The 15,290-nt window shown below is 37.6% G+C and overlaps 1 protein-coding gene across 1 annotated transcript; it reads left to right on the top strand.

Moving 5' to 3' along the window:
* Positions 1 to 2,069: 2,069 nt before the first annotated feature.
* On the top strand, positions 2,070 to 11,642 carry LOC306898466 (interferon alpha/beta receptor 1a-like). The gene is made up of 7 exons (XM_079463965.1): positions 2,070 to 2,476; positions 3,925 to 4,054; positions 6,719 to 6,909; positions 6,994 to 7,154; positions 7,559 to 7,706; positions 9,142 to 9,299; positions 10,063 to 11,642. The coding sequence occupies exons 1-7, from the start codon at positions 2,419 to 2,421 to the stop codon at positions 10,378 to 10,380; spliced, it is 1,164 nt and encodes a 387-aa protein (XP_079320091.1). The 5' UTR covers positions 2,070 to 2,418; the 3' UTR covers positions 10,381 to 11,642.
* The last annotated feature ends 3,648 nt before the right edge of the window (positions 11,643 to 15,290 follow it).

Below are 15,290 nucleotides of genomic sequence, written 5' to 3'. Positions count from 1 at the left end.
ACAGATGCACTCAGTCTCTCACTTTCACAACTTAAGTGGTCATATTGAATACACAGCTATGACAATAAACATAGGCCAACAAAATGTGACTGAGACCACAAAAAATAAGCGGAGGAAGAGGTCCACTTGCCACCTTCAATACAGAAAAATAAGGGACACCTGCCGCAGCGGGGGACACACCCCTCGGGGCCATGATGACCACAGTCCCGATGGCGTGCCAGTGGTGGTATATCATAAGTTAAAACATGTTTTCATAAAAATATTAAGATTAAATGGACATTATAATAAGACATCTGCTATTGAAATCAGTGTGTGAACAGATGCACTCAGTCTCTCACTATCACAACTTAAGTGGTCTTATTGAATACACAGCTATGACAATAAACATAGGCCAACAAAATGTGACTGAGACCACAAAAAATAAGCGGAGGAAGAGGTCCACAATAGGGTTGCCACCTTCAATACAGAAAAATAAGGGACACCTGCCGCAGCGGGGGACACACCCCTCGGGGCCATGATGACCACAGTCCCGATGGCGTGCCAGTGGTGGTATATCATAAGTTAAAACATGTTTTCATAAAAATATTAAGATTAAATGGACATTATAATAAGACATCTGCTATTGAAATCAGTGTGTGAACAGACGCACTCAGTCTCTCACTTTCACAACTTAAGTGGTCATATTGAATACACAGCTATGACAATAAACATAGGCCAACAAAATGTGACTGAGACCACAAAAAATAAGCGGAGGAAGAGGTCCACAATAGGGTTGCCACCTTCAATACAGAAAAATAAGGGACACCTGCCGCAGCGGGGGACACACCCCTCGGGGCCATGATGACCACAGTCCCGATGGCGTGCCAGTGGTGGTATATCATAAGTTAAAACATGTTTTCATAAAAATATTAAGATTAAATGGACATTATAATAAGACATCTGCTATTGAAATCAGTGTGTGAACAGATGCACTCAGTCTCTCACTATCACAACTTAAGTGGTCTTATTGAATACACAGCTATGACAATAATAAACATAGACCACAAAAAATAAGCTTTTATAGGAACTTGTGAGATGTCAACCATATTTTATTAACTTATTAAGTTAACAGATCCATAACTTTTTAATTATAAATTAAACAAATGCTTTGATACTGAAAAAAGTATATTGGAACAAAATATATATAGTGCAGAAGACTTGCAAAGGATCTTCCATGAACATAATAACATCAGTGGACCAGAAGTAGTAGTGTCCAGTTTTGGAGCATGTCAGGCCTACTTACTAATTCTACAGTATTGAATGATGCAATTATTTGAATTGGTTAAGCATAACAAACAGCCTAGTTGTTTATTTTATTCACAAAGGTACTATATTTTGATTAAATATGTATTAAATATATCTCTCTTACATCTTATTAAAGTAATGCTTATGTGTCTGACTGTACAACTTAACTTTAATAAACAAATCATACCATAACATGATTAATGTACATTATTAACATTATTTCTTAATAGGCAGCATATGAAATAATCAATCCAAAAATGTAGGTGATAAAAAAACATGATCTGCCTCAGTAGATGATGGAGGTATGAAGAAATGTGAGACGGTGCTCTGATTTCGGTGAGGCCACCGTGAGCCACAGATTACACTCGCCGACACATTGTGCAATGGGCTTGATTTTCAGAGCCGGACGTGGTTGGTGTACCTGGACCCGCCTCTGCCATCATCTCAAGTGGATTCTCTGTTGCCAAAAGAACCGGCGAGGCGGCGTCCCGCTTTCCTCTGACTCTGATTGGCCGTGATTAACCAACAAACCAACGATGGCAGCGAGTATTACCCAATCAGGGGCAGAATATGACGTGTCTTCACACGGTGCGGTGATTTGCACTTTAAATAATGTGGACCAGTGTAAAATACGGGACAAATACGGGACGCGTCATTTTGGCTGAAAATACGGGACGATTCCGTATTTCACGGGACGGGGGGCAACCCTAGTCCACAAGACGGCAGGGTGGCATTTGGGACAAGGCCTGTGCGGGTTCTTTGCCCATTGGGCCTTCCACAGTTTCACACGTCTTGGCCTTAACGGTCTTCCACACACAGTCTCCTCGCATTACGGGAAGCACCAACTGTCCGACCTTACGGCGTTTTCCATCCTCATCCCCGGCCTGTAACCAGCAAATCTCTAGTTAGAACACAAAAACAGTCCGGCGATTAAAATTAAAGAGCTCATACTTTTACACACAAATACGTCACGCGGACCGTCCAAGATCACTTCCGTATTGCTAAGCCACACCCCCAGCGCTCGAATCTGAGCTTTCTGTTATCGATACTTGAGAGAGACAGCAACTAAAGTCCTCACACCACACGAACACAATGTGAATATAGCGAGGATTCGGATATTCATAAAATGTAGACATGAATTCATCTTGCTGGTACAGTTGTGTTGTATTCCTCCTGCTTGAAGTGTCGTTGGGTAAGTTGCTTATGAAATAATACAAAACTGGCTATTGAGAGAACAGTTGTCGACAGTACGTATAGTTGTATTTTGTGGTGTTTTTAATGCGAGGATTTAACGTGTTAGGAGTTGATATGTTATAAAACCGTATTTCTAGTATATTGGTATTTTTGTGACTTTCTGAATGTGTGATGAAATTGGTATTTCTGAGTTAATGTTGAAAGCGATAACGTGAAGCGGATCGCTGATAGACACATGCAGGCGTTAGACGATCTTTTTAATACTTCCTTTTCGTTTTATTTCAACGGCTCTGTTTGTTGAAGATATAAAACACTGAACGATAACCACAACGTTCAACAGAATAACGTTTATTAGCATGTTGAATTACGTCAGTGTCGCTTATTCATGTATATTTTGAGACCCTGGGGAGATCAAACAGAAAGCGGAAGCGGGGGTGCAGTCGGGGGTAAATCATTTCCTGTACAGTTGCGGTCTGCACGTCTGTACGCTGTCTCGCGGAGCTACAAAGCCTCCCCCAGTATGTTTTATTGTGTTTTGTAACCATAATCGGCATTTTTATAAATCTCTTAAATGCACATTTACAAATGATCAATTCGCTAAGAACAAAGTCAAACGTTCACAACATTCAGCATCATTATAAACAACATTTGAATGCTGTAGGTGATCATTTGACCTTTGTTGTCTTCTTTTTAAGCATACATTACAAAAAAGTATTTAACGTAGAGTCCATAAGTTAACTATAGTACAATATAGGATTAGCGCAAGAACCAAGTTTGGTAATCACAATTTCTCTGTATCAGTACCAGCAGTGCTGTGTGCAAAAAGTGAATATACAGTCCTGCCTTTAGGTATACCATCGCAGATAGCACAGGTCTGTTCGATGTCTGCTGGAGATCTGGTGTAAAAACATCTGCTAAACATCTCAGAAAGAGCAGTTATACATCCATTCATAAACATCTTCTAGATGTCTATATGACATCTGATGTCTCAGAGCAAATAATGTCTTGCAGATATTAAATGGACGTCTGTCAGATGTATGCGTGCTACGAGGGATTGGTCCTCAGGGTACCCAAAAAGAGGCATTCTTAGCACTTACACATTCTTCCCTTTTGGTTGAGTGGATTGCTTCTTGTGTTTTCCACATTGTAGTTCGCTTTAAATAGAAGTGTCTGCTTAATGATTAAATGTTATTGTCATTCGCACCTGTGTGACTTGACAAAAGAAGATGTTTTGGAGAATGTACGTAACCAAGCAACATTGGTCCCCTTGACTTTAATTGAATGAACAAACGATAACCTACAAGCAGTAGGTAAACTGACCTTTACTCAATGGCTCTGTTGTGTAAACTTACTATTTCACAAGTCAATGCTTTATTTATTCAATCGCACTGAAAACGCGATATTGTATTTACTTGTATTGCAGCATAAATCGTTTGTGTTTTACAGTGTTTGGAGATTTGAGCTGTCCACAGAATTTGACTCTTCATACGCTGAACACTCAATACATTCTGCAGTGGGACTGGGGTCATGAGGCGGCTATGAATGAAACCGTTACTTTCACCGCACAGTATATAGCGTAAGCACAACTGCATCCTTTTTTACAGTGTTTACATGTTTTTTAAAGTTCATTTGTTTAGACCTAATTTGTAAATAGAAACAATTATTGAACGTATGTTTTATGAGCGGACCTACTTTACGAATCCTTTTTTTAAACATAGTTGTTATATAATTGCTGTCTGTGTATAAAAAATTTATAAATTATTACAATGCTCAGAGTTTACTGCAAGGGAGATATTTTCTCTAATATAAACAACTTTTTAAGGACTACAGGAAACGGCTGAAAGGAGCTACAGGTGACACTACTGTTATTACTATGTAACCAGTCTGGGTTGCGTTTTGTGTTGAGCAAGGTACCCTGAAAAAGTAATGAATTACTTGTTACCTATTAAATATTCAATAGTGTAATTAGATTAGTGTCTCCAAAAAGTTTTTTATAACTTATTACTAATTACTTTCTATATCCTATATCAACCTTCATTATTTAAGGGATTCAAGGATAGACATAAAACGGCTCTTTTAAATTATTCAAATAAATAATATAAACCTACATAAAGTATAAAAAATGTGAGGATTATTACAGATTCAGACGTGCTCAAATTTGTCGGTACCCCTCCACAAAAAATGCACAGGTTTCTCTGAAACAACATGAAGTTGTCAAAAAGAAATTGGAATCCACCATTGTTTATTCCATATTTCATAGAAATCAGACTTTGCTTTTGATTTTTTTATTCAACATAATATTGTAAATCATAAATCAACTGAAAATGTCATGGACAAAAATGATGTGACCCCTAACCTAATATTTTGTTGCACAAGCTTTAGAGGCAATCACTGCAAGCAAACTTTTTCTGTAGCTCTCAATGAGACTTGTTAACAGGTAGTTTGGTTCACTCTTCCTGAGAAACTGCTCCTGCTCTCTTAGGTTTGATGGGTGCCTTTTCCAGACTTTCAAGTTTCAGCTCTTTGCATATATGTTCAAAAGGATTCAGATCAGGTATCATACAAGGCCACTTCAGAATAGTCCAATGTTTTGTTCTTATCCATTCTTGGGTGATTTTAGCTGTGTTTTGGGCATTATTCTGTTGGAGAACCCGTTACCTGCGACTGAGACCGAGCTTTCTGACACTGGGCAGTATGTTTCGCTCCAGAATGCCTTGATAGTCTTGAGATTTCATTGTGCCCTGCACAGATTCAAGGCACCCTGTGCCAGATGCAGCAAAGCAGCCCCAAAACATAACCGAGCCTCCTCCAGGTTTCACTGTAGGTATGGTATCAACTTCTTTGAAAGCCAGATTTTTTTCTTATGTGAACATAGAGCTGATATGACTTGCCAAAAAGCTCCAGTTGACTCATCTGTCCCAAGGACATTCTACCAGAAGGATTGTAGCTTGTCAATATGAATTTGAGCAAATTCCAGTGTGGGATTTTTATGTTTTTCTTTCAAAATAGAGTCCCCCTTGGTCTTCCATGCTCCAAAAGCGACGGATGGTGCGATCAGAAACGGACATACCTTCACCTTGGAGTTCAGCTTATCCTTGGTTCTTTTCTACCATTCGCACTATTCTTTTGTTCAATCTTGGGTCGATTTTTCTCTTGCCGCTGCGACCAGGGAGGTTGCCTCCAATTCCATGGACCTTAAACTTCTTAATAATATTTGCAACTGCTTTCACAGGAACATTATTTTCTTTCTGAACTCCTCCGACAGGTCTATACTTTGCTTTCGTTGGTCTAACAGCACAGACTCTCGTCGTTCGAATAAGAGTACGGTGTAACCCCGGCATCCTGGCCAAATTCGCCCATTCGCCTGTATAAATCATGGGCCGTAAAAAAATGGGCAGTACCTGAGGCAACTCAAGGTCAAAGCAGGAGAAATGGAACTGATGAACCTTCAGGCAACTACAGAGTTGTACAGATTTGTGTATAGTGAACAAATGTCATAAACATTAATATAAATCGAACAACATTTTCTGAAGTGACCACAATGTCAAAAAAAAATAATATCCCTCAGGCAACTCAAAGAAGAAGCTGGATAAATGGAACTGACCAACTTTCACCCACTTGCACAGTTGTACAGAAGCACTGTGTGTGACCTGTCTTAACTCTATGTAATTTGCCCAGAAATATCTTAAAATATTTCTGTTCCACTGTTTTGTCTCAAGATACACACCAGTAATGTATTATTTTTATAAGACATTTTTATAAAAGTGACATAAATATTCAACTAAGGCATAGTCCTGGCTTAAGGTGTCTGCGAAACCGGGCCATAATCTTATACCGGGTGTTTCATGGCGGAGGCGATGCCATCCTTACCGTGTACATACGCACGTGTAAGCCTACTTTATCTTTAAGTGGCTTAACCAAACACTTAACATAATAAAACAAAAAATGTATCATATATTTCTATATTTCATAAAATGCCACAGTACTGTGGCCCCCTCGAATCCATCTTGGGGTCCCCAGTTTGAGAACCACTGGTTTAGAGAGACTTAAGAGAGCCACTCATGACATGATTTAGTCGTGACTGTGAAATTCCTAACAGGACGTGGAGTTATCTCATTTTGGAAACAAACTTTTTAAATATTCTTTATGATACAACTGAATAATTAATAAAGTAGCTCCAGCCTGCAAACATGAAAGATCCCCTAAGTAATTTTCTTTCATTATGTTTTTTATCCAACAGGCAGTTTAAGACCCAGAGGCCCACTCAACGACATAAGTGGATATCGGTGTGTGTTAATGTGGTGGAGCGACGCTGTGATTTCACAGACTCTGGTCTGTTTTACCTAGGCATGTTTCTGCTGCGTGTGCAGGCAAAAACAGCTCAGCAGTCTTCACACTGGGTCCTAATCGAGTTCTGTCCTGATAAACATGGTGATATGCTATTAACTCTTTTTCTCTTTAGCTTGTTTGTACTTGTTGTTCTTGCATCTCATGCTCTTTCATTACTGATTGTAGCTGCCATAGGTCCCCCATCCAGTGTGCAGCTGAACTCAATAATAGATGGTTTAGAGATTATTGTTACTGACCCTATAGACAGCCAAAACCAGTCTATGAAGGAGCTGGTACAAAATATGAAATTCCTCATCCAGTACTGGAAGAAACATGAAGATGTGCAGGTATATACTGTATAATATTTTTCACTGTATTTTTTATTATTGGCATATAACATTGACACTGGGCATATTTGATCAATTGAAAATAAGGCACTTGAGGTCCTGTTACATTATATTGAGGAAATATGAGTTTTTAGAACGTTGTCACATTATTGAAATTTCATATCATTTTATGTTGTATTTTTATATTTGACTTTTAATCTGATAATTATCAGATGACAACTATCATAACAATCTAAATCACATAACAGCGATTTGTTTTACAATGGTTAAAACAATACCAGCGACATCAAACTAACACTCCTTTTGTGCTGCGAATCCAATGAACGTGTCTTTAACAGTAGCACTGCTGAGTATTCAAATGTTTTAATACCTGACATTTTCCTGTTTTTCCTTTTACAATATAGAAAGCTAATACCTTGTGTACAGAAAATAATGTTGTGACATTGTCTGAGCTGGAAAAATGGACATGGTATTGTGTCAAAGTTCAGACCCACTGTGAATTTTACAACAAAAGCAGTGTCTATAGTGACACACAATGCACGCAGACAGGAGGTGAGTAACCACATACTTGATACCTAACTTATCGATCTTTAGTCTGATTTTCTGCTTTCAGTGATGTCAGATAAACAAATAAGGATATTTTTGATAATGGGGTGTCTATATATTACACTACACTGTGTTTATTTATATATTTTATATACACTACCAGTCAAAGGTTTTTGACTATCAAATAAAACAAAGGGAACTGTTGGATTTATGTTGTAATAAATAAAAAACATGTTATATTTTATCATCTTCAGTGCTTTCATCTTTTGACTAGAATTTGAAGAAATGTTTTCTTGTAATTCTATAAAAGCGGCTTCTTGAGGTCTTCACCCTAAGATGCTTTTTATACCGTATTAAGGGAGTTCCCATCTATTCTGTGCTCTGAATGGCTGTTCTTTCTTCATTATTCAGTCATTCATTTAAAATGAATTTAAAAAATTTATTAAATAAGATGAATTTATATAATTTAATTTATATATATATATATATATATATTTTAAAAATTTTATTTCATGAAAAAGCATGTGCACCTTCAGATCATATGTTTTTTTGAAGGGATAGTTCCCCTAAAAATGAAAATTCTGTTTTCATTTACTGTGAATTTTTCTGAGAGATGAGACCAAGGTTTGTCTTTAAAAAGACTTTATTGCTTGCAAGCAGGATCAACTCAAAACAGAGTCTGCAGAGAGTTGTATTCCATTCTAATACCCCTACTTCTCCTTTCCCCATCAATCATTCCAGTCTCATTTTACATCACCCCATTCTATGTTTCACTCTTATCCACAGCTCCAAGGCCATGCACATATTCCGGTCTTTATTACACAAGACATTATTTATTCTACAAGACTGTTCATTCCTTGACCCACCAAAACCTCACGTAGGCCTCTGTTCAGCTACATTTAAAGAGATAAATCAAAACTCTGTACCAGGCACTAACAATACCACACCTGTGTTAGTTGAAATAATGACAACCAAATTGCAACCGAACAGATCTCATCCCCCATTTAATGCCATAGTAGTAAAAGAATAAAAACTATGGGAGTGATTGGAGGATGAGATCTGTTTGATTCCTGACATTGTTCCAATTATGTTCCAAATAAGACATTTATAGAGGTTTGAAACGAAACTAATGACAGAATTTTCATTTTTGGGTGAACTATCACTTTAAATAACGAGAAACATTTTACTCAAGCGTCCAAACTCTTTTGACCGGTAGTGTACACTGTCTGGAGTACAGACTTCTGTTTTGGTAACACTTTCCTGCACAAACGTACTTTTAAACATAGGCCTTATATTAAGAATTATAATAGCCAAACATAGTTTTATGTTCCGTTTATTTCATGCAGAGTCCTATGCAACAATCAACCAGATAAAGACATTTTCAACATAAAGGTCAAAGGATGCTTTATAAAACGCATATGTTGTATTTGTGTAATTTCAGGAGAAACTACAAACCTGGTGATATGTCTTTACTTCCTGACGTCTCTGGTGGTGTGTGGTGTGGTATTCCTGGTATTTTTCCTTGCCTCTTTCAAGGCCTACAAGACCTTAAAGAGCACGTTTTACCCACCTATTACACTTCCGTCGTACATCCTGGAGGTACTAAACTTTTATACTTTGTGAAGTGTTTCATGCGATTATCTGTCATAACAATGTTTCCCTTCCAGAAAAGACGCACAAATTTTACATGTGATCCCACATGTACAAAATGTGTTTTACATGTGCTAAAACACAGGTGAATGTGTGTTTTTGGAACATTTTGTATGAATCATTTGCAGATTCCAGTGTGAAACCCATGGGATCACATGTGGAGACATATCACTTGACATGTGAAGTTCGTGTGTCTTTCATCTGTCTGATCATTGCCTACTATCATAGATGCTCTGAACTTTCATATGATTTCATTATAGACAATTTTATAAGTTATGGATGAACATTTATTATAAGTTTTTTCAAATAACATTTATCAGTAATGTCAAAGAATAAAGAGATCCAGGTCTCCTGTCAAATGACATGCCGTTGGTATCAAGGCACTAGAAAGACAAAAAAATATGAAAGGGAATGAAATAATTTCCCTGGACTTTTGATTTAACAAATACAAATTTCTTTGGTTTCATGGCCAGAAGATAACATTCTTAAGGTTGATAAGATCGCAGATATAAGCTGATCATTATCATCATAAATGCTGATCAGATGCTAAAAAATGTACAGTACTCCCTTACTATATGACGATTTTTTATGCTCATTTTCCAGCCTTGCATGTCCAAATAATTTCTGCACAAACATGCTGTATTCTCTCACTTCCTAAGACTTGGAAAACATATTTCTATGTACCTTAAACTCTCCTTTTCTGTATCTTCAGCACATGGCAGCTGACAACGACATGCCAAAGCTGTTGATTCCTGAGTCGGAGATTTTCTGTGAGCGCTTGGAGATTACCAGTGCCGAGGTGAGCGCTGCGATCACGCTGATGGAACAAGATCAGGGCATAGAAACACACAGCCAACAAGACAGTGGAGATTCAGGCTTTATCTCTACAGAGGAGGACTCGTGTCATAAAGAGTACAGCCTGAGAAAACACATCAAACACAATGAAGTCCACATAGAAGACATGTGTAAGATGAACCACAGTGAAGAGATACAAGTTGGGATGATGGACGTTCTTTGTTTGAAATCATGAACACAGTGGCACAATGCAGATTCATCCGTTTATAGCACGGGACACGCAAATTAAATTTCTTCATGAAATGTACACATTTACTCTAGCATTATTTTCTTTGCATTCATCCATTAATCTTTTTTCCAGAGCAGCATCCAAAAAACTTTATAAGCAATAGCAGAGCTTTGTGTGTAAATATATACATGACAGACACATCTTACATGCAGTTCTTTGTATATGATTCCTTTCCATCTTTTTCTTCACATCCATTACAGCGAGTGACTTCCTGTTGGATAATCTGCGCTTCTTCTTAGTATTTGTTATTAGTCAGAGAACGTTACAGAGACTGGTTAATAGTAATTTACCTGTTAAAGGCTTTCACAACAGGACACATTTCTAGACTCCTTCACAACATTTCAGACTCAAACAGCAGCTCAACTAGAGTGTTCCTATGAAAATGTTGCTTTCTGGACTCAGTCATGACCATATATGACCCAACCCGGTATCACGCCAAAGCGGCTATTATTTTGATAGAATAGTTCTGTGAGGTGTGTACCAATCCTTTTTTGTTTAAATGACTTACTTTTGCCAGGATTCTTAATTTTGAATTTAAATATATATTCCTATTATTGCAATATTCTTTCCATATGTCCCCTACTTAAGTGTTGGCATATATGCATAGCTAGTTTGCATTTCATTTATAGATTTTACCATGGCAAATACTGAGAGAATTTCAGTAAAGCAGCATTAACTTCTCTTGCATGTTGGCGTGGATTTGCGATCAAACTGAAAGTTCATTACGACTGCCACAAGGGGCGAGATCCGGCAGACGTGGCCTAATGTTGACTCGTGTGCAGTGAAAAACAAGTAGGGGTCTCTGCAGGTCGGAGAAATAGGCATGACGAAAGGTTTCATTGATCCGTGGTGCTCTTTCTTTCCAACTGAGTTGACTAATCAGCGTTAATCACACATAAAGATCACGATAAGTAATGCAAAGGTTTCAAACTTGTGAATTTGTGATCATAAGCCCTTGAAAACTAAATAAAATTGTATCAGTCAAGTCTGTGTTTTTGCTAAACTTTATAAAACTTAAGAGCAGTTGTAAGTGTTATTTTAGAGACATTTGTAACAACCTTTAAATAATAATTGTAATTCACTTTTGATTGTGACATTTATCAGTTGTTCCTTAAATATCAGTTATTTCTAAACAGTTCAAATCCAATACGTGCATCCCCATTCTTTCATTTTACATTTACAATAAAACGCAATATGATTTTAACACCTGCTTCTTTTCGTTTTCATTTAAAATATATGTATATGGTTTAGGTAACCTGAAGTGATTATTTTCATTGTTAATCTAATAAAATATGATACAAAACACATTATTGTACAGTACAAGAAGTACTTTGCACAATAGGGAAAAACAATTCAGACAAAAGTACACAGGGAAGTGCTCCAAGACTACATTTAACTAATAAATACATACAGCTGTTTATAGTTATGAAACTCTGACCTCAGTCAAAATGATTAGTCTCGAAACAAATAGATTCATCAGCCTGTTATGAAATGTTACCCAAATTAGGCTAATAATCCTCTTGCCACTTAAGTGATATTAGAGGCATTGGCACATTTTGGATGTATTTGCTGATATGAAGCCAGCAAATACTATTTACAAAATAGTAAAAACTTAACCTCCAAGTCATGAATTAGTACCAACCATCGCCCCATAAGAAAGGCTCCAGTTTTTTTACCTATAAAACAGGAGGATTTAATTAAATGTATTGCAACATCTAAACCTACAACTTGCCTATTAGACCCCATACCAACTAAATTATTAAAAGAGTTACTACCTTTTGCAATTGATCCCATTTATAACATTATCAACTCGTCAATTAATCTAGGCCATGTCCCAGGACCCTTTAAAATTTACATTTTACATTAATTCATTTGGCAGACGCTTTTATCCAAAGCGCCCGTCATCAAGCCTCTTATCAAGAAACCAAACTTGGTGGACCCCAACGAACAACTATAGACCGATTTCAAATCTCTCTAACCTGTCAAAAATACTAGAAAAAGTAGTGTCCACTCAGTTATGCGCTTTCTTAGAAAATAATGTCATATACACAAAAAATTTCAGTCAGGCTTTAGACCGCATCATAGCACTGAAACTGTGCTTGTTAAAATTACAAACGACCTGCTTATAGCATCAGATAAAGGTAACATCTCACTCCTCGTCCTGCTTGACCTTAGTGCTGCGTTTGATACCGTAGACCATAACATACTTCTAGATTGCTTACACAATTATACCGGTATTGAGTGACAGGCACTACAATGGTTCAGATCTTACTTATCAGACAGACATCAATTTGTCCATTTAAATGGGTAAAAAAAGTAAATTTTGGATTACCTCAGGGATCGGTTCTAGGACCCTTGCTATTCTCCAAATACATGCTGCCCCTTGGAAACATTATTAAAAAACATGGAATAAACTTCCACTGCTATGCAGATGATACCCAGGTATATATCTCATTAAGACAAGATGATTCCTCCCAGCTATCCAAATTGGCAGAGTGAATTGAAGATATAGAACATTGGATGACTGTTTTAGAATAAAACAGAAATATTACTTATCGGACCAAAACCGTAAACCGAATATTTTGTATTTTAACCTGCAAGTTGAAGGATGTACTGTTACTCCAACAAATACAGTAAAAGATCTAGGCGTTATATTAGACAGCAACCTGTCATTTCGAAATCACATCTCAAATGTCGCGGAGAAGCATGCATGAGAAGCTTATTCATGCATTTATGACCTCAAGACTTGACTACTGCAATGCGCTACTTAGTGTTTGTCTTGCATCATCAATAAACAAACTACAGTTAGTTCAGAATGCAGCTGCCAGAGTTCTAACCAGGTCCAGAAAATACGATCACATAACCCCAAACTTATCAACCCTTCACTGGCTACCCATTAAGTATCGTATTGACTTTAAAGTTCTTTTAATCACTTATAAAGCCTTAAAGGGCTTAGCCCCTACCTACCTAACGCTTATATCACACTACAACCCATCACGCTCTCTAAGATCTCAAAACTCAGTACTTTTGATAACACCTAAAATAACTAAATCCACCAAAGGGGGTCGAGCTTTCTCATACGTAGCACCTAAACTCTGGAACAGCCTTCCTGATATTATTCGAAGATCAGACACACTCGCCCAATTTAAATCTAGATTAAAGACACATCTTTACAGCCAAGCATTCACTTAAATGCAAAATATGCTAAATATACCGCCGGGAGACTGCACGTGATATTATTTACTAGAATAATTTAATTTATTAAATAAAACACCATGTAGTGTGTTTTACCTTCTTTGTGTTTTAAGGTTTCTATTTTCCCCTGTAAAGCTGCTGTGGAACAATGCACATTGTGAAAAGCGCTATATAAATTAAATTAAATTGAATTGAATCAAGCTGTTGCATGATCATGGCGAACTCGCACGTTAGATTTACATTTATCCAAAGCGACTTACATAGCATTATCCTATACATTTTACATCTAGATGGTATCTGCAATCCCCTGGGATCCAACCCACAACCTTGTGTTGTTTACGCAAATGCTCTTACCACTAAGCTACAGTAAAGCCATTAGATTCACATCTAGGCCAATTTTAAAATAGGAACTGGTATATTCATTAATCAATTGCAGATTGTTGGTTTCAAATCTTCGATACAAAAACACCACAGTGAAAAAATGGCTTTAGATGTAGGCCTGCAGCGTTTAACTGTGTGTTCACATAGAGCGCGAATGAGGCGTCAAAAACGCGCTATTCGCGAGGAGTTGGACGCTTGAACATTTTGTGTTTACTCGCTTCATTCGCGTCATTCGCTTCATTCGCGTCATTCGCGTCTTTCGCGTCATTCGCGCCGCCTCATTCGCGCAATTCGCGCCGCAAGCGCGTCTATCGCGTCTTTACATTGACTTAACATGTAAATCACTCGCGCTTGACGCCTCATTCGCGCTCGGTGTGAACACACAGTAAGAAGATGATGTAGAACTCGGCACGCCTCCTCCTTTCACAGCACGCCCCTTTCTCCGACCTGCAGATACCCCTCGTGAAAAAGGGGACTTATAGTACTCTACTGAGCCGTAAGCCCCGAATGTTTTATTCCCTTGTACGCATCACTGAGATTTCACGCACGTTGAAATAATTTATGTTTGTAGATCGGCTCTCTGCACATTTAAAAGCGTCATCTCACGCTGTCATTCATCCCGACAAGAACCGCCCACTCAGGCTAGTACAACTGACTGACATGGAAATTGGCCATTCATCAATGAGAAGTTAAGAGAGCTATACACGATCCAGCCAATGAGATTCGGTTGTTGGAATAAGATCCGTTTTTACCTGGAGATGGACATTTGAAGAATTTTCAGGATAAAAAGAAGTGAAAAGCGGCAACTGTTATAAGGTGCTGCTGATTCAGGTATCTATAACTTATTCTATAGTTAACGTATTGTATGGCTATACTACAGATCTCGTCATCCTTTTGAGTGTCACTTGGTCTTCATTACACGCGCACTGAGAGGTTTTGAATGGTTTGGTTATTATGATCTTTGACAGACTTCGTGTCTTCGTCTTCTATCAAAATAAATAAATGTATATTAAGTTACTTAAATTGTAGAGAAATGTGTCGTTTTTTAACCAATCGAGTCATTCCCTGAACCAGTCAAACAGCTTCTTCGACTGTGACTTGTCGCCACCTACTGGTGACTTTAGTTTACTTTTTGAACTATAAAGATCATCCCATATTCATACATTGCAAAATGTATCTTTAATAATTCAATATTATAAATGTACCGATCCAGTTGGAAGTGCACTGTAATGTGGAGGGATTATTGGGTCAGATTGTAAACTAAAATTCTAAAACTAAAG

Source organism: Barbatula barbatula (assembly GCF_947034865.1).
Source record: "Barbatula barbatula genome assembly, chromosome: 9".
Classification (NCBI taxonomy): Eukaryota; Metazoa; Chordata; class Actinopteri; order Cypriniformes; family Nemacheilidae; genus Barbatula; species Barbatula barbatula.
Note: the sequence above shows the minus strand (reverse complement) of the source record. Positions and strands in the feature narration are given on the sequence as shown.